The sequence below is a fragment of the Lynx rufus genome, unplaced genomic scaffold (genome assembly GCF_022079265.1).
Source record: "Lynx rufus isolate CCGP_SWC_20201006 ecotype Redwood Valley unplaced genomic scaffold, mLynRuf1.p SCAF_9, whole genome shotgun sequence".
Taxonomy (NCBI): Eukaryota; Metazoa; Chordata; class Mammalia; order Carnivora; family Felidae; genus Lynx; species Lynx rufus.
Window position 1 is genome coordinate 60413559 of NW_025814897.1, and position 19470 is coordinate 60433028.

General features: G+C 35.9%; 1 protein-coding gene across 1 annotated transcript in view; it reads left to right on the plus strand.

Annotated features, from left to right (window-relative positions):
• The window catches only part of RRM1 (ribonucleotide reductase catalytic subunit M1), a 37441-nt gene that overhangs the window by 11612 nt on the left and 6359 nt on the right, over positions 1 to 19470 (plus strand). The window contains exons 4-15 of the mRNA XM_047071107.1: positions 2 to 102; positions 2067 to 2126; positions 3008 to 3047; positions 4885 to 5047; positions 9007 to 9148; positions 10484 to 10567; positions 11737 to 11898; positions 12508 to 12587; positions 13253 to 13454; positions 15661 to 15810; positions 16017 to 16238; positions 18330 to 18406. Coding sequence (XP_046927063.1) covers positions 2 to 102; positions 2067 to 2126; positions 3008 to 3047; positions 4885 to 5047; positions 9007 to 9148; positions 10484 to 10567; positions 11737 to 11898; positions 12508 to 12587; positions 13253 to 13454; positions 15661 to 15810; positions 16017 to 16238; positions 18330 to 18406 — 1483 coding nt within the window. The remainder of the gene's footprint in view (position 1; positions 103 to 2066; positions 2127 to 3007; positions 3048 to 4884; positions 5048 to 9006; positions 9149 to 10483; positions 10568 to 11736; positions 11899 to 12507; positions 12588 to 13252; positions 13455 to 15660; positions 15811 to 16016; positions 16239 to 18329; positions 18407 to 19470) is intronic.

Consider the following 19470-nt stretch of genomic DNA (forward strand, 5'->3'; position numbering starts at 1 on the left):
GATGTGATGGAAGATCTCTACAACTACATAAATCCACATAATGGCAAACACTCTCCCATGGTGGCCAAGTCAACACTGGATATTGTTTTGGCCAATAAAGATGTATGTATAATGCTTTTCTGGTGAAAATTTTTTTATGGATTCCTTTTTTTTTTTTTTAAAGCAACAAGCATATTTTTAAAACTTTAAACATTATAAACAGTATAGGTAAAAAGTAATTCTCCTTCTCTGAATCCTGTTTTCTAGAGCAAGAATGTTTTATCATTTTTAACCATATTTTTCTAGAGCTGTTCTATAATATATATGTGTATGTGTGTGTGTACGTGTACATATATGTTTTTCCTTTTAGTGGTAGTATACTATGCATACTGCTCTTGCTGATACTTTTTTCACTTTAAGTTTATCCTGGAGATAGTTTTATATCAACATTTATGAACTTACCCTATTCTTTCTAACAGCTGCATGGCTTTCCAGTTTATAGATTTATTATCATTGTACATATATGTAAGAATTGCTCTGGTGATGAATATTTGTTTTCCATTTCTTGCTGCAGCAAATATCCTTGTATGGTAGGTGCTTCGCTCATAGATGAGTATATCAGTAAGATAAATCCCTTCAGTGGAGTTGCTTGGCCAAAGAGTATGTGCATTCAAAAATTTAGTAGACATTGCCAAACTGACTCCCAGCATAAAATCTTTAGAGATCTTGCTCAGCAACTTAAAAGTTGTTCACTTGTGTTTTAATCCCTTTCTTAACTAGATCCCACAGGACAAAAAAGGGAAAGATGTGTAGGTCTAGCCAGCCCTTTTGTACATGGATTTATTTACCATGTTTTTACCTTTGGTAATAGAATGATTAGTCAACTGTCTCTCTAAATGTGTATCTGATGTTAGAGTGAGAGAAAACTGAGTTGTTGTGTGTTGTTCATATGTGTAATCTTGAAGACAGGTTAAAAACAAAAATAGGGGCACATGGGTGGCTCAGTTGGTTGTATCCATCTCTTGATTTCAGCTCGGGTCATGATCTCACAGTTGTTGGATCCAGCCCTGCCTTGGGCTCCACGCTGAGCATGGAGCCTGCTTAAGATGCTCTCTTCTTCCTCTGCTCCTCCCCCCTCTCATGCATGCTCTCTCTCTCAAAAACCAAACCAAACCAAACCAAACCCCAAAAATAAAGAACAGCAAAAACCTATATTTATAAAATAAATACTGATAAGCAAGTATTTCAGTTCCCCATTACTTGGGCTAGGCACCTACCTGCCTTTGACAACAAAGATGCCCTTAAACATTTAAGAGTAAAGGAGGAGTGTCATATAGATTTTTCTAGTTCTTGGGCATGGATCATTATACAGAAAGCATTTCTCTTTTGTGTTTTGAAGAACAATAATAACTCCATTTTTTTCTATCCAAAATGACTATTTGTACCTAGTAGCTTTTGTTTTCCTCTAAACAGCTTTATAGCAAAGAAAAACTCTGTAACAATGACCAATTTTGCTATAAATCTCATTGTCATGACACTAGTTTATTTAAAACCTGCTAAAGGACCATGGATTTTGAAGAGCCTTAGAATTGATGTAATCCTACCCTCTGTCGTTCTTTATTAAACTGTTATGTGCGGTTTAAAATGGGCTAATTTTGAAATAAAAATATGTAGTAGTAAATATGTGGTACTAATACCTTTAAATTAACAGGTAGTCTAAAAACATGTTTAAGGATGATAATGTCTCTTTTATGCTTATGTTCTTTCCTTCTTTAATTACAGATTAACTGTAAATATAATAGGGGAAGTTTGGAAAATCCCATTTATATTTTTACTTATGTACAGCTTACATGTTCTCTTTTAGTCTTTTAATATACATGTTTTTAAACTTAATCAAGATACTCTATATACTGTTTTACTTTCCTAATGTTAGATATAAATTTCTAGTCTACAACAATACTTAGTGTTCTTCCTTTGTATCCTATGTCAGTTTTAGTTTCAGGGCTGAAAGAAATCAGATTTTGTGAAAATCTAATTATCTTAATTATGGTTTTTTGTTTGTTTGTTTGTTTTTTAACCTCTATTAGCGCCTGAATTCTGCCATTATCTATGACCGAGATTTCTCTTATAATTACTTTGGATTTAAGGTAAATAATGGGTTTTAAATAAGTGGGAATTCCTCATTAAATCAGCAAACACAGGTTTTTGTTTGTGTTTTAATGATACAATTATAAAAGCAATAAGTTTTGGGAGTTGGGATGGACCTGGGGGATTAGGTTAGGGTGGCAATGGTTGTTTGAATTCAGGAAAGATAGCTTAATCCACTTGCAGTTTTTGAATTTTACAGGTATTACTTGTGGATTACTTAAAGAGATATGTAGATACTTGGCTAGAATTACTCCGTATTATTCTATTTATGTAACAACTATTTATTGAATCCCTACCATGTACAAAGTGCATTTTAAGGTACTTTTGTGTTGATAAACAGTATTGTGCAATGATTGAGAACGTGAATGTCAGGCCGTCTGGGTTCAAATCTCTGCTCTCTTATTTAGCTGGTTAATTTTTTTTTTTTTTTTTAGCTGGTTACTTAATCTCTCTGTGCTTATTTCCTCACCTTTCGAATGGGGATAATGATAATAAAATTTCAACAATAAATTCTCTTGAGAATTAAATGACTCTGTGTGTGTGTGTATTGCTTACATCAGTGCCTAGCTTTACAACAGCACTTTGTAAGTATTAACCATAATGATGATGATGACGGTGAATACCACGACTTCTGCATTTAACATTTTACACATTAATATAGAGCTGGCTTTTTCTAGAAGTTTTCATGTAGTCTTTTCCAAAACAGATGGCCAATTGATAATGTTCCAGACTGAAGCTAGTAAAAGTATATATGCTGTTATTCTCATTTAAAATAATACAAAAACTGAGAATATTTCAATAGATTGCCTTATTGGGAAAGCTGTATTGTGTCTTTAAAAACTGTGCTCTGGAAGTTTTTTGGTTGCTTTGCTTTTTCTAGACTCTGGAGCGGTCCTATTTGTTGAAGATCAATGGAAAAGGTGAGAAATGAACATGTTTGTTATATTTTCTGTTTATTATATTGAATATAGACCTTTGAGCTATTAGCCTTAACATTTCTATTTGAGCACTAACATTTTTTTTTTTTAGTTTTTTAAAATTAATTATTTTTTAATTTACATCTTAGTTAGCATATACTACAGCAATGATTTCAGGAATAGATTCCTAATGCCCCTTACCTGTTTAGCTCATCCTTCCCTCCTGTAACCCCTCCAGCAACTCTTTGTTTGTTCTCTATATTTAAGAGTCTCTTATGTTTTGTCCCCCTCCCTGTTTTTATATTATTTTTGCTTCCCTTCCCTTATGTTCATCTGTTTTGTATCTTAAATTCCTCATATGAGTGAAGTCATATGATATTTGTCTTTCTCTGATTAATTTTGCTTAGCATAATACCCTCTAGTTCCACATAGTTGCAGATGGCAAGATTTCATCCGCCATATGTATGTGTATATATATATGTATACATATATACATATATACATATATACATATATATATACACATATATATATACACATATATATATACACATACATATATACATATATATATATGTATACATACATATATACATATATACATATATACATATATATATACACATATATATATACACATACATATATACATATATATATATATATGTATACATATATACATATATACATATATACATATATATATACACATACATACACACACACACACACACACACACACACACATACACACATATTCTTTATCCATTCTTCTGTTGATGGACATTTGGGCTGTTTCCATACTTTGCCTATTGTCAATAGCACTACTATAAACATTGGGATGCATGAGCCCCTTCGAAACAGCATACCTGTATCCCTTGGATAAATATCTAGTACTGCAATTACTGGGTTATAGGGTAGTTCTTATTTATTTATTTATTTATTTATTTATTTAATTTTTTTTTTTTTTAATTTTTTTAACGTTTATTTATTTTTGGGACAGAGAGAGACAGAGCATGAACGGGGGAGGGGCAGAGAGAGAGGGAGACACAGAATTGGAAACAGGCTCCAGGCTCTGAGCCATCAGCCCAGAGCCTGACGCGGGGCTCGAACTCACGGACCGCGAGATCGTGACCTGGCTGAAGTCGGACGCTTAACCGACTGCGCCACCCAGGCGCCCCATAATTTTTTTTTTTTTTTTTAATTTACACCCAAATTAGTTAGCATACAGTGCAACAATGATTTCAGGAGTAGATTCCTTAGTGCCCCTTACCCATTTAGCCCATCCCCCCCCCCCACACCCCCTCCAGTAACCCTCTGTTCTCCATATTTATGAGTCTCTTCTGGTTTTGTCACCCTCCCTGTTTTTATATTTTGTTTCCCTTCCCTTATGTTCATCTGCTTTGTCTCTTAAAGTCCTCATATGAGTGAAGTCATATGATTTTTGTCTTTTGCTGACTAATTTCACTTAGCATAATACCCTCCAGTTCCATCCATGTAGTTGCAAATGGCAAGGTTTCATTCTTTTTGATTGCTGAGTAATACTCCATTGTGTGTGTGTGTGTGTGTGTGTGTGTGTGTGTGTGTGTGTGTGTGTATACACTACATTTTCTTTATCCATTCATCCATTGATGGACATTTGGGCTCTTTCCATACTTTGGCTATTGTTGATAGTGAGCACTAACATTTTTAACTTTAGATTTGGTTTATGATTAATTGTTGGTGCTTATTGGTATAAAGTTTTTTAAATTGTCTTTGGTGTTCCTGTTTTGATTCCAGTACATGTCTCAGCCTAGTTTTTCTGACATGTCCCATCATGTGAAACTCCTTTTGTTTTTAGTGGCTGAAAGACCACAGCATATGTTGATGAGGGTATCTGTGGGGATTCATGAAGAAGATATTGATGCTGCTATTGAAACATATAATCTTCTTTCTGAGAAGTGGTTTACCCATGCCTCTCCCACTCTCTTCAATGCTGGTACCAACCGCCCACAGCTTTCTAGGTAAGTGCCCTGTATGTTTGCTTTTAATGTTCTGAAATGGTTTTGATTAGGGAAGTAAACCTTGACCTGAAGAAACAAGGCAGTTAATCACATACAAATTAATGCAAATGAGGGAACAAAGCTGTAGTGATTCACTGATAGTATGATTTTTACATAGGAAATTCAAGAGCATCTACAGATAAATGATCAGAATTAAAAAGAGATTCTGACAAAGGATCTAGATATAAGTTCAATATTAATTAATGAAGTTTCCTATTTTAGCCCTTAGAAGATTAACTTTTAACGTGTATCATTTATAATACTGGAAGGTACCTAGGAATAGATCTAATAAAAGATGTGTAAGACTTTTAAGGAGAAAATTCTAAAACATAATTGAGGGACATTAAAACAATGGAGAGTGATTTTATATCATAAATGGATTTAATATTATAAAGATGTCAATTTTTCTCAATTTATGGATCCAGTCAAAATGTCAACATGCTGATTCCAAAATTTATTCAGAAGAGCAAAAGACTAAGAACAATTTAGTAGGCTTTTCAAAAATACCAGGTCCTAATCCCTGGAACCTGTAAATGTTAATTTATAAGGAAAAATGATCTTTGTAAATATGATTAAGAAGGATCTTGACATAGGAGGTTGTCCTGAATTATCCAAGTGGTCCCTAAATCCGATCAGAAGTATCTTTATAAGAGAAAGGCTGAGGGGGATAAGATACATACAAAAGAGAGGAGGCAATGTGAAGATCAAGGCAGAAATTGGAGTGATGTGGCTATAAGCAAAGGGGCTACCAGAAGCTGAAAGAGGCAGCGAATATTTCCCCTAGAGCCTCTGGAGGGAGTGTTCTTGATTCTGGCCCAGTGAAACTTATGTTAAACTTCTGGCCTCCAGAACTGTTTCAACCCAGCAAGTTGGTGGTAATTTTTTAGGGCAGCCACAGGAAACTAACATAAATAGCAATAGCAGGTTTTGAAGAAAAAGCCCTACCAGATTTCAAGACTACTCTAATGCTATGGCAATTAAGACAGTGTGGTATTTACCCTGAGATAAGTAAACCACAGGAATATAACAGAGAGCCCAGAAAGAGATTCAGGCTTATAAGGGAACTTGATGTATAATTGAGGTGTTACTGCATTTCACTGGGGGAAACGGTGCTAGGGAAATTGGTTATCCTATGGGGGAAAATTAGATTTCCCGTTTTCATTCCATATACAGAAATAGGTTAAAAAAAAATCTAAATGTGAAAGTAAAATCTTTTAGAACATTAGAGAAAATAGATAAATATTTTTCTTCCTACTTTTTACTATGAGTTTCAAATATTCAGAAAAGTTTTTTTTTTTTTTAATTTTTTTTTTTCAACGTTTATTTATTTTTGGGACAGAGAGAGACAGAGCATGAACGGGGGAGGGGCAGAGAGAGAGGGAGACACAGAATCGGAAACAGGCTCCAGGCTCCGAGCCATCAGCCCAGAGCCTGACGCGGGGCTTGAACTCACGGACCGCGAGATCGTGACCTGGCTGAAGTCGGACGCTTAACCGACTGCGTCACCCAGGCGCCCCAAATATTCAGAAAAGTTTGAAGGAAGGACAGTAAATGTCTATACACTCACCTCTGCCTAGATAAAAAAACTATTACCATTTTATCATATGTATATGTATGTATTTTTTACCTTTAAAATTTTTAAAAATTTTTTGATTTTTTTGAAAGTAAGTTGTAGACATCATGACTCTTAATACTTCATCATGCATCTTAATGGGAGATTATATGTGATCTCAGAATGATGAAAGATTTCTTAAAGTAGGTATACTAGATAAAACATCATAAAGGAAAAATTGACTACATTAAAATTAAAAACTAATGTGAACCAAAAACAAAATGGAAAAACAAGTTTCAACCTGACAGAAGATATTGGCAGTGTATGTTAACTATCAAGGGATTACAAGAAAAAGACGGTCTCCTGGGTGGCTCTGTCAGTTAGGTGTCTGACTCTTGATTTCAGCTCAGGTCATGATCATGTTTGGTTAGTTTGAGGCCTGCATCAGGCTCTGTGCTGACAGTGTGGAGTCTGCTTGGGATTCTCCGTCTCCCCTTCTCCCTGCCCTTCCCATGCTCATGTGTTCACTTGCTCTCTCTCTCTCTCCCTCAAAAATAAATAAGCATTTAAAAAATTTAAAAATCAAAAAATATTTGTTTATTTTTGAGAGAGAAACAGATTGAGAGTGGGGGAGGGGCAGAGAGAGGGAAACACAGAAACTGAAGCAGGCTCCAGGCTCTGAGCTGTCAGCACAGAGCCTGACGCAGGGCTCGAACCCATGAACCGTGAGATCATGACCTGAGCTGAAGTTGGACGCTGAACTGACTGAGTCACCCAGGTACCCCAAACATTAAAAAAATTTTTAAAAAGTTGGGGAAGCACCTGGGCAGCTCAGTCAATTAAGCGTTCGACTTTGGCTCAGGTTATGATCTCATGGTTTGTGGGTTCGAGCCCTATTTCAGGCTCTGTGCTGATAGCTCAGAGCCTTGAGCCTGCTTCGGATTCTGTGTCTCCTTCTCACTGCCCCTCCCCTGCTCACACTGTGTCTCTCCTATCTCTGCAAAAATAAACAAACATTAAAAAGAAATAAAAAAAAAAAGAAAAAGACCTAAAACTAAATAGAAACATGGGCAAAGGATAAAATAATTCACAGAAGAAACTTGACTGGCCAGTAAACATGTGAGGTGATAAATAAACTTTGCTAGTAATGAGGAAAATGAAAGTTAACATAATGAGATATTTCATGCCTATCAGACTGATAAAAATTAAAAGGCTGGTAATACCAAGTGTTGGTAAGAATGTAGAACATAGGGAACTCTCATACATTGCTAAGTGAGTATACTTACCCATCCACTTTGGACAATCTTTAGTATAGTGGAACATAATGCATATCTTTTGACCTAGCATTTCCTGTTGTGGGTTTATTTTCTACAAAAATCCTTACACCTAAGCCCCAGGAGATATGTTCCAGAATTTCCACAGCAACATTGTGTAGAATAGAAAACAAATTGGAAAATCCAAATGCCCATCTACAGGCAAATGGACAAATGTATTGGAATAGCCATACAGTGGAACAACTTATAGCAAAGAAAGTAAACTAACTAGTGACATGTACCAGTAGGAATGAACAATATTGAGTTAAAGCAAGTTGCAGAAGGATAAATGAAATTTAAAAATGTAGAATGTATATAAATGTTTTTAGAAGGTAGAAATGCATGGAAATGGTATGGGATTGCAATTAGACTATATATGTAGTGTCGGTTTTCTTGATGTAGGTGATAAGTACAAAGTATATGTCATATTCTCTGTATCTTTTTGAATGTTGTCATATTTAATGGAAAAAGTCAATGGATAGAATTCATTTGAGTGGATGTATATTCAAGATAGTGAAGGGATCCTTGGTAGAGTAAGTAAAGTTCCTGAGGTAGGGAGCAGGATGAGATCCAAAGCACTAGTTGGAGGGGTTGTCTTCCAAAAGACTGTAAAGCAGCTAACTTTTGGAGGACCTGTCAGAGAATTGACCATTGGATAGATGTTTTTTTATTTCATAAATTTTTCTTGGCTTACTAATAGGTTGGAAAGACCTATTATTGATCTATGCTTAGGAATTTGCAGGAGAAAATGTGTTAAGGCACATCTGCAGTCTGATAAACATGTGAGTTAATATTTTTGACTTTATTGTAAGACTTCCTTCTAGGCTTAACATCTGGGATAGGCAGCAAGATATTTTTAAAATAATAGGATATGTTGATATGTCTTGTGTCATATCCAGTAAAAGTTTTTTTAATTTTTTTTCTAAAATAACTAGGAATTTTGTAAACTTCAAATCTTATTTGCCCAACTTACTGTTTTGGGGGTGTATAGTCAGTGTTGTTTCTCTGCTTTGTTTCATTTCCTTGCTGAATTGTGACTTTTTTTTCCCCTGTAGCTGCTTCCTTCTGAGTATGAAAGATGATAGTATTGAAGGCATTTATGACACTCTAAAGCAGTGTGCATTGATTTCCAAGTCTGCTGGTGGAATTGGTGTCGCTGTGAGTTGTATTCGAGCTACTGGCAGCTACATTGCTGGGGTAAGCTTCTGTTTTATGACTAAAAGATTGTAGGGTAAAAAGATAAGCAGCCAGGCTTATCGTTGAGAGGGCATACGCTGGAGCTTGGGAGACCTGGGTCTCTGTTAAGTGCTAACTGGCTGTGTGACTTGGAGGGAGTCATTTCACTATTTCTAGCTTCTGGTTTAGATTAGATGATCTGTCGGATTTTTTTGGCTCAGATTTTGGAATTTGGATTTGGTGCGATAATAACAGCAGCTATCATTTATTGATTGCTTATTATATGCTAAATTTGTTATAAAAGTTTAACTGAGTTACTCATTTAATCCTTGCTACAAGCCATACGATATGAGTACCATTAGAGACACATGGTAGGAACTTTACTCTTTACAATAACTTTGTGATTAAAGGCAATATCATCTTCATTTTACAAGTGAGGAATCTGAGGCTTAGAAAATTAAATTACTTCCAGAGATCAGTCACTTAACATGTAGTAGAGCCAGGATTCATGTTTTACAAGTTGGCTCTTTATGATGTAAATTTAGCCCTTTGCTAGTTCATTATTCATTGGGAGTCAAGATGAAGATATTGGATAAGAAAGACCTGGATTTAAATCCTATCTCCTCTACTTAGTAGTAATGCAGCCTAGCATAAGTTATTTTACATCTCTGGGTTTGTTTCCTCACCTTAATGTGAAGAAAATATCTGACCCTACAGAAGAAAGTTAGGGAGTCCAGAAGGAAACTATTCTATTACATAGTGTTTTGGAGCACTTAACACACAATAATAGGGTGAGCCATTGCTCACTTATTTTTCTAGTCTGTTTAAAGGCTTACCTTAGAGTTAGAAGGATTATTTTAAAAATTTGATGAGGTATCTTTTAGGAGTCTTTGTGTTTTCTTATCTTCATTCTAGAATCCATTTATTGTTGAGAATCTCCATATATCTTTATTGTCTTCATTTATCCACTGTGTATAATTCTTACTGTAAGTTGCCTTTTGGGAAAAAGACACTGTAGTTGTGTTTTTATTCTACTCAAAATATATCTTTATATAATGACCATTATAAGGTATGGAGGTTAAGTTCAGCTACCCTCGTTTCAGATTCTTTTGACTTGTAATTGTAAATTAGAGATGCAACAAGAACATTAAAACAACAATTAGGGGAAAACAATATTTTGTTTATTTTATATTGGGTATTCTGTTTATAAAGGGAGAGATGGAAAGCAGATAAAACTTTATATAGACTGGGAGAGCTCTTGTAACATATTCACTGTTGAGCCAATTTGTTCTTTTCCATGCTTACTTAGTCCCACTTTTCTCCTCCAGATGCCTTTATTCTTGGTCTCTCTTTCAGACTAATGGCAATTCCAATGGCCTTGTGCCAATGCTGAGAGTATATAACAACACAGCTCGATATGTGGATCAAGGTGGAAACAAGGTATGCTCTGTTACTTGGAGTCTTGGAAATTAGGACTAAAAATCTTTAACCATGAATGCTTAAAATAAGGTGATTTAGCGTGTATATTTGTAATTACTTTGCTTTTTTTTTACTTTCAAAATCAGTTTAATGAGGTGTAATTTACTTCAAAAATGCACACACTTTAAATGTACAGTTTGATGCGTTTTGACAAACGTGTATACTTATGTAATCACTATACCAATCAAGATATAGAACATTTCCATTACTCCAAAATGTTTCCTCAAGCACCTTTGATTAATCACCCCATCACTCCCACCCATACATACTTTACCTTTGGCTCCAGGCAGCAAATGATCTAGTCAGCTTTTTATTATTTTTATTTTATTTTTTAAGTGGGCTCCACACTCAGTGTGAGGCTTGAACTCATGACCCTGAGATCAAGAGTAGCATGCTCTACTGAGTGAGCCAGCCAGGTGCCCCCAGTCAACTTTTTTTATATGACAGTTTATTGGCAAAGAATTTCTAAAATTGTAACTTATATTGATACTTAATCTTGCATAGGAGTTGTAATAGTCCTGTAGGGGTTTTTTTTGTTGTTTTTGTTGTTTAACAAAAACAAAACTCTGCCTGTTTCACAGAGGGAGAAGTAGAATTGAGAGAATTGGATTGTTTGCCCAGTGTTATCAGCAGGATAGTTTGCCACTTGAGGCTGCCTCTTACATATATGTAGACACACTAATTACCTGGTAGTTGATGAATTTCCTTTGATGGACTTTAAAAACAATCTGTGGAGATCTTGATATAAGACATCACTTTTTTGATCTTTGGTAAGAGCACAATTTATAATTGTCAGAATTAAAGCGATTTTCTTTGGGGTTTGCATACGTGTCATATAATGTAAAGTAGCTGGATGACAACTGAAAGAAGCTCCGTCTGTAGTTCACTGTGTCACTCTGGACAAGTTATTTCATCTTTCTTGTTCTTTCTTATCAATTGCTCTTTTTCACTCCTAGAATTATAAGAAAAATACTAGTACTTATATTTATAGTACTTTTATTTGTATTAGGTCATTTAATTCCTTACTTGTAATGAAGATCCAAGGAGATATTATAAAAGTGCCTTGGAAAATATGAAGTTTCTTTGTTTCATTCTGATTTTGAAAAGAATGATGATGTATTTGCCTTTAGCGACCTGGGGCATTTGCTATTTATCTGGAGCCTTGGCATTTAGACATTTTTGAGTTTCTTGATTTAAAGAAGAACACAGGAAAGGAAGAACAGCGTGCCAGAGACCTTTTCTTTGCCCTTTGGATTCCGGATCTCTTCATGAAACGAGTGGAGACTAATCAGGTGAGAAATAGGTACCTGTTGGTAAGAACAACTTTATTCATATCAGTTTTCTTTTTTGTCATCTTAAATCATGCTTGGGGAGAGCCCACCTGCATGTTATGCTATGGAAGAATTTTAAGCAAGTTAAGAGATGCCATTCCTACCTTCTTGGATTTTTGTTTTCTTTAAAAAAAATTTTTTTTAATGTTTATTTATTTTTGAAGGAGAGAGAGGGTGTGAGTAGGGGAAGGGTAGAGGAGGGGCAGAGAGAAAGGGAGCCACGGAATCTGAAGCAGGCACCAGGCTCTGAGCTGTCGGTACAGAGCCTGATGTAGGACTCAAATTCAAGAGCTGTGAGATCATGACCTGAGCCGAAGTCGGCTTTAACCGACTGAGCCACCCAGGCACCCCTTGGATTTTTATTTTCTAAAGTAGATGCTATCGGACCTAAATGCTTAAAAGATCATGTATAAACAGGTAGAATTAGATGTTTGAGCCCGAGTCCAAAATGATCATTTCTGTAGCAGATTTCCAAGAGAGTCTATAGAAGTCACCCTGTCCCTTGCAGTGTTCCTAATGGACTATGTGTGGTTGGTTATTTGAAGTTCGTATGGGTTCTTCCCTTTGTAGGACTGGTCTTTGATGTGTCCAAATGAATGTCCTGGTCTGGATGAGGTTTGGGGAGAGGAATTTGAGAAGCTATATGAAAGGTATGGGAAAAATATGAAAGTAATCATTTTTAACCGTATGTTTCTTTTATTTGGGGAATCCAAGTGTCAAAATATCATCAATCATTAGCCAGTTTCTAGGAATCTTCAGAAGCATCCAGTAGAGAATGTGATTAATAATATATTTTGGTCAGATTTGCTATCTGAATCTTCACCAAAATTGAGTTTCTATCTTCTTTCTTAAAACTTTGGGAGTTATAAAGAGGTTTTTAACTGATCCTTATAAAAATTAAGACAGAGAGTATTATTTTTGTCAGTACATTTGACAAAAAAAGAAAAAAAAGTTATGCTTTATATTGCACCCAGGAATCAAGAACAGTTAGGACACATGTCAAGAGTTTATTAAATAATAGTACAATAGTAGGAGATTTGACCACTTGAGGTGTTATTCCTTTTCCTTATGAAGGGTTTTGTTGATTTAGTGGAATTGGGGTATATTCAAATAGGTCCAGAGCTGTCTGATTTTCCTCTGTGGCTTTAGCTATAGTAAAATAAAGATCATATTCCTTCCCCCGACTCCCACCCTTTTAGCAAAACATAGTAAACAATTTAAGAGTTTTTGTAATTTTATATTTTAGTGTCTTCAAGTTGTCTGCAATAAAGATTTTCTTAAGGAATATTAAAATAATATTAGCTTTGCCTTTCAGTTATGAGAAACAGGGTCGTGTCCGCAAAGTTGTAAAAGCTCAGCAGCTTTGGTATGCCATCATTGAGTCTCAGACAGAGACAGGTACCCCGTACATGCTCTACAAAGATTCCTGTAATCGGAAGAGCAACCAGCAGAACCTGGGAACGATCAAATGCAGCAACCTGTGCACAGAAATAGTAGAGTATACCAGCAAAGATGAGGTAGGTAGAAAAACTTCTGCCCAGAGTACTGAGAGAAGAATCTTAGGCAGTTATTGTTTGTGCATCCCTCACTTGATTTCACTTGAGGTGGGGGAAGGGAGTTTTTGTAGTTTGTTGTAAATAGAAGGGCACTAAAGTAGAGATTGTAAGGGAACAGGTGTGATCTGTGCCCTCAAATATCTTACAGTCTAAGCCATGTAGAAAAGATTTAATCACCTTTTTATTACACACACATTGTTGTAATAATCTTTACTCAGTGTTCAGTCATGTTGGTTTAGGACAAACACAAAAATGTGTCAGGATGTTCATTCAGTTTAAAGTATGTAATAAGCAGGTGGAGAGTCTTTTCAGTGAATGGTGAGACAAAATTCTAATCTCAGATCTTTAAGGCAATTCACAGAAGAGGTAAGGATAGAAATGGGACATAGATTTGGTTTCTTAAAAAAGAAGTTTATGGACAGGCTTTCCATTTGGGAAGAATAGCCTGTCAGATCAGAGACAGGAATAGGTTTTATGCAGTGTGTATCAAATAAGTTTGTTCTGATGGAACAAATACATTATGGTTTGGTATATGGAGAGATGGCTATAGCTGAGGGAGGGGAGATAGTAGGTGAAAGCTGGCATGTCGCAGAGGTAGGAAGCCCTTGTAGGTTCCTGGAAGGAAAATAGCATCAAAATGCTAGGATGAGAAGGATGGTTCTTGTTTCTGGTGATAGAGTGTTTTGGTGTGAGAAGAGGTTGGAGGTTAGCCTAAGGAGATTGTTGTAGTGGTTGAATGACAGGCTGCTTGGATGTTGGATATAAACTATGGAAAGGAGGAGGAAGCCTCCTTCCCTAGCCCCTGGCAACTTCTACTAATCTGTTTCCTACCTCTGGATTTGCCTCTTGTGGGTGTTCCATATAAACAGAATCATATAATATGGTGATCTATTGTGTCAGGCCTATGTCACTTAGCATGTTTTCAAGGCTTATCTGTGTTGTAGTATGTATCAATACTTCATTCATTTTCATTCATAATCCTCACAATGCCCCATGAGGTCATGCACAACTGGGGATGCCCATCTCATCTACTGTTACTTTCCCTCCTTGCTCATTGTGCTCCAGCCCTACTAATTTCCTTGCTGTTCCTAAACATATCAAGCACACTCCTTCCTCAGGACTTTTGCTGTTTACTTTACTTTGAATATTAAAATGCTCTTCCCCCCCACCCCCCAGATAGCTACATGGCTTGCTATCTAACCTTTTCAGTTTGTTCATATGTCCTATTCTCAGTGATGTCTTCCTTGACAACCGTATTTAAAAATGGCATCCTTCTGTCCTTATTCCTAGAACTCTTTTGTCTTTTCCTCCCTTATTTTGCTCCCTAGCATTTATCAGACTCAATTACCGGATTATGTGATTTGAGTTATACTTTATAAATGGGTACTTAGGCAACTTGTGTAGAATTGAGTAGATATGAAGGGCATGAGGGAGTCTAGGTGAGAGGAGTTGAGAGTTTGGGTTAGGATAGTCCTAATCAAAGCGGAAAAGAAAATATTCATCTAACATTATTTAGCATTTATTATATGCGAGATGTGGTACCAGAACTAAAAATATAAGGGTAAATAAGATATGATTCTTTCCTGGAGAAGCTTATCACCTAGTGTAGTGTAGTGGAAAATCACCTGAAGAGCTTTTTCAGAATTCACAAACTTGGATCTCCTGTTGTTAAAGGCTTATCAGAATCTCAGTTAGAGTAAGGTAGGAATGTGTAATTTGGAAAAACGTTCTATAGTGATGGAAGTGTTCTGTACCTGGTGGCTGTTGAGCTAATGATATATGATCATTGCAACTGAGAAACTGAATTTTTTATTTTATTGAAATAGCTACATGTGGCTAGTGGCTGGTATATTAGACAGCATACATCTCCTGACTGAGACGAATATACATAAAAAATTATAGCACAATGGGATGTATGTCTGGTCATAGAGCCATGGAGTATGGAACACAGATTCTCTCTCCTTCTTACTTATTTCACTGGTGCGTGTTATAACTCACATGTGAATAGGTATTGGGATTTAGAAATGAACGATGAAGAGGGAGAAGATAAAGATAAAAATTTTATAATTTAATATCATAGAGCATTAGAGGCTTACATGTTGCTGTCATTGACATGGGGAAGAAATAAAAATTGTGTGATTCTTGACCCCTTTTCTTTGCATTCCAGGTTGCAGTCTGTAACTTGGCTTCCCTAGCCCTGAATATGTATGTCACGTCAGAACACACATATGACTTTAAGAAGTTGGCTGAAGTTACCAAAGTCATTGTCCGAAACTTGAATAAAATTATTGATATTAATTACTACCCTGTCCCAGAGGTATGAATAGATTTTTTGCTTATTGGTAATTATCGAAATCCAAGTTGGAGGGAGTGTATCACGGTCTGCCAGTCATCATTTAAATGTCTGTCAGTGGAATGGTGTGAGAAAATGGAGATAAAAAGAGAGAGGGTATCATTTGGTGCAGAATGTTGCCTTTTCTATTCAGTAATGTCTCTTTCTTCTCTAAATCTGTTGGCACAAAGGCATGCTTATCAAATAAACGCCATCGCCCCATTGGAATCGGGGTACAAGGTCTGGCAGATGCTTTTATTCTGATGAGGTATCCTTTTGAGAGTCCAGAAGCCCAGTTACTAAACAAGCAAATCTTTGAAACTATTTATTATGGAGCCTTGGAAGCCAGCTGTGACCTGGCCAAGGAGCATGGCCCATATGAAACCTATGAGGGCTCTCCAGTCAGCAAAGGAGTAAGTATATGGATGAAATTTCTTTTTGCTTATAAGTTCCTGTAGTAGGCTGAATGGTTGCCCTCAAAAAGATATGTTTACATCTTATTGCTGGAACCTGTGAATGTTATCTTTTTGGTTTAAAAAAGTCTTTGCAGATATAATTAAGGATTTTGAAATAAGATTATCCTGGATTTTCCAGGTGGGTCCTAAATCTAGTGACAGTATCCTTGTAGGAGACAGAGGGGAGGAGGAGGCAACATGACGATGGAGGCAGAGACCAGAGCAATGCATCCACAACCCAAGAATGCTGATAGTCACTAGAAGCTGCAAAAGGCAAAGAACAGAATCTGCTCTAGAGCCTCTGGAGGGAGTGTGGCCCTCCCAACATGTTCATTTTGGGCTTCTGGATTCCCGAGCTAGAAGAGAATAAATTTTTGTTATTTTAAGCCACCGAATTTATAGTAATTTGTTATACCAGCCATAGGAAGCTAATATGGTACTTTTGTTCTCTAGAGTTAAAAAGATACTTTTTTTTTTTTAAGATTTAATTTTTAAGTAATTTCTGCACTCAACATGGGGCTCAAATTTATAACCCCGAGATCAAGAATTGCATGCTCCACCAACTGAGCCAGCCAGACTCCCTTTATCGTAGGCAAAGTTCTTTTATTTATTTATTTTTTTTATTTTTTAAGATTTTTATTTTAAGAAATCTCTATACCCAACGGGGGCTCGAACTTACAAACCCGAGATCAGTAGTCCCACGCTCTATCAACTAAGCCAACCAGACACCTCACCCCTTTGTTTATTTAAAAAAATTTTTTTTGACATTCATTTATTTTAAAAGAGATGCAGAGCATGAGCAGGGGAGGAACAGAGAGAGGGAGATACAAAATCCGAGGCAGACTCCAAGCTCTGAGCTGTCAGCACAGAGCTGATGTGGGGCTCAAAGTCATGAGCCATGAGATCATGACCTTAGCCTAAGTTGGACGCTCAACTGACTGAGCCACCCAGGCGCCCCTCCCTTTTATTTTAATGTTTTATTTAGAACTAGTCATTGGTAAAAGTGACCTAAGAAGAATGCTAACTGTATTAGTTTTCTTTCGCTAAATTATAGTACATTAAAACAACATATGTTATCATCGTTTCCTTGAGTCAGGGTTCCAAGCTTGCCTTAGTTTGGGTCTCACAAGGCTATAGTCAAGGTGTTGGTAGAGGCTGGAGTCTCATCTGAAGCTCAGAGTCCTCTTCTAAGCTCACCTGGTTGTTGGCAGAATTCATTTTTTTTGTAGCTGTAGAACTCATGGCATCTTGCTTCTTTAAAGCTAGTGAGAGAGAGTGTCTCATTTAAAGAATACCCGAGTCCAATTGCTCTTTTGAGGGCTTTTATCTGATAAGTCGGGTCTACCAAGGATAATTTCTCTTTTGTTTATCTCAAAATTAACTGATTGGTGACCTTAATTACATCTGCAGTGACTTTTCACCTTTGCCATAATCATGTAAGTGACATCCATCATATTCCCAGGTCTTGCCCACATTCGGGAGGAGGACATTGTACATGGGCTGTGCACCAGGGGGTGAGAACCTGGGAACAATTCTGCTGTCCACACTGCCTTTATTATTGGTAGAATGATTTTCTTCAGTGTAAAATAAAATGTTATGTTATTTTTAGTCTTGATGTTCCTGCTGATTTTGGGGAAGTCTGATATGCAGTGATTTGAAAATAGATGTCTAGTAGCTAAGCAAATAGATCAAGGGGCAGATCAAAGCAATTAAGAAAGATGAAAATAGAGTAACACTTTACTATACAAAGAGAATGCATCTCAGCAAGATACTTGTGTTAATGTTAGGATTTCCTGGTTTGTAGATATGATATGGATTCTAGATATGATAAAGGGAAGAGGTAAGCCTTAACCAGTTTTTTTAACATTCTTTTAATCAGTTAGACTGCATGGAAATTTGGCCAGGGGAATCTCTGGACTTTGAATTCCTCACACAGTTCTATTAGAAGACATTTGTTGGGATGTAGGGCATGGCAGTCATTCGGTTTTTGTCATGGTTTTAAATTGTTGTAGGGTGGTTTGTCATAAATTTGCATTGTTTATTCCCTAGATCCTTCAGTACGATATGTGGAATGTTATTCCCACAGACCTATGGGACTGGAAACTTCTCAAGGAAAAGATTGCAAAGTAAGTAAGGAGATGTAAGGTAGCTTTAAAGTAAGGAGGGTTTAACTCTCATGTGGCTTTCAGAAGTTAGGTATGTTTTATTAACTTCTGAAACTTATTTTTCTCTTTTAAATGGGGTTTACATGACCTATTTACAGAACTGTTTTTGTAAAAATACTTTGTAAGATAATATATGAATAGTAACCTGCAAATTGCTTGGTACACTGAAAACATTTTAATAAATGGTAGGTATTATTATTAACTCATCTTGTTTTAGGGGCTTAACTATCAGGATTAAGCAATTCTTTTTCTCATTAAACCTTCATATTTTCCATTGTGCTTGCTTTTTAAATGTTTTTCACTTTTATTTTTTGCTTAACCACCTTGGTGATTTGTCAAAATGGCTTTTGCTGAATTGATGGTCATAGGAATAAGTTAGGGATTTTGGAGAGGTTTTGGAGGGTAATGTGTTAAACTGTGTGAAAGAAAAACTGTGAAACTTGAGGTTTTTTAAGGCCTTTCAATCTAAGAAACATAAAAGATTTAAGGGCAGGTAGAATGTTTTGCTTAGTGAATAATAAGTTGTTTTCATTTTCTTCATGAGTCTCATCTGTGGGTTAATGCATATGCAAAGTGTTTAATGTTTACAGAAGGAAGTAATAGGTTTAAAATACTCTTTAAAAATATCTGTTCACCTTAAAATTGTTTTATTACTCAAATAATACATATTAGAAAATCTAGGAAAATATATGTGTGAATGAGAGTAAAATGAAAAGTATCCCAGTACCACCTCCCCCAAAAACCTGTTTGTATCTTCTTGTCTCTCATCTTTCAGATTTTCTTTTGAACATGTGTGCATGTGTACATTTACATGCAAATTCAACTTTTACAAACATGAAGCTATAGTTTATTTTTTGTGTTTTTTTTTTGTCAAAATGCTATAGATATTTTTCTATACACAACTTTTTAAATTTTCAAAATTAATACATGAATAATAAAATTCAAATACAGAAATAAAATGGAAAGTAAAAGCCCTTCCTTTTTTTATTTTGAAATGTTTATTTTTGAGAGAGAGCACGCAAGCA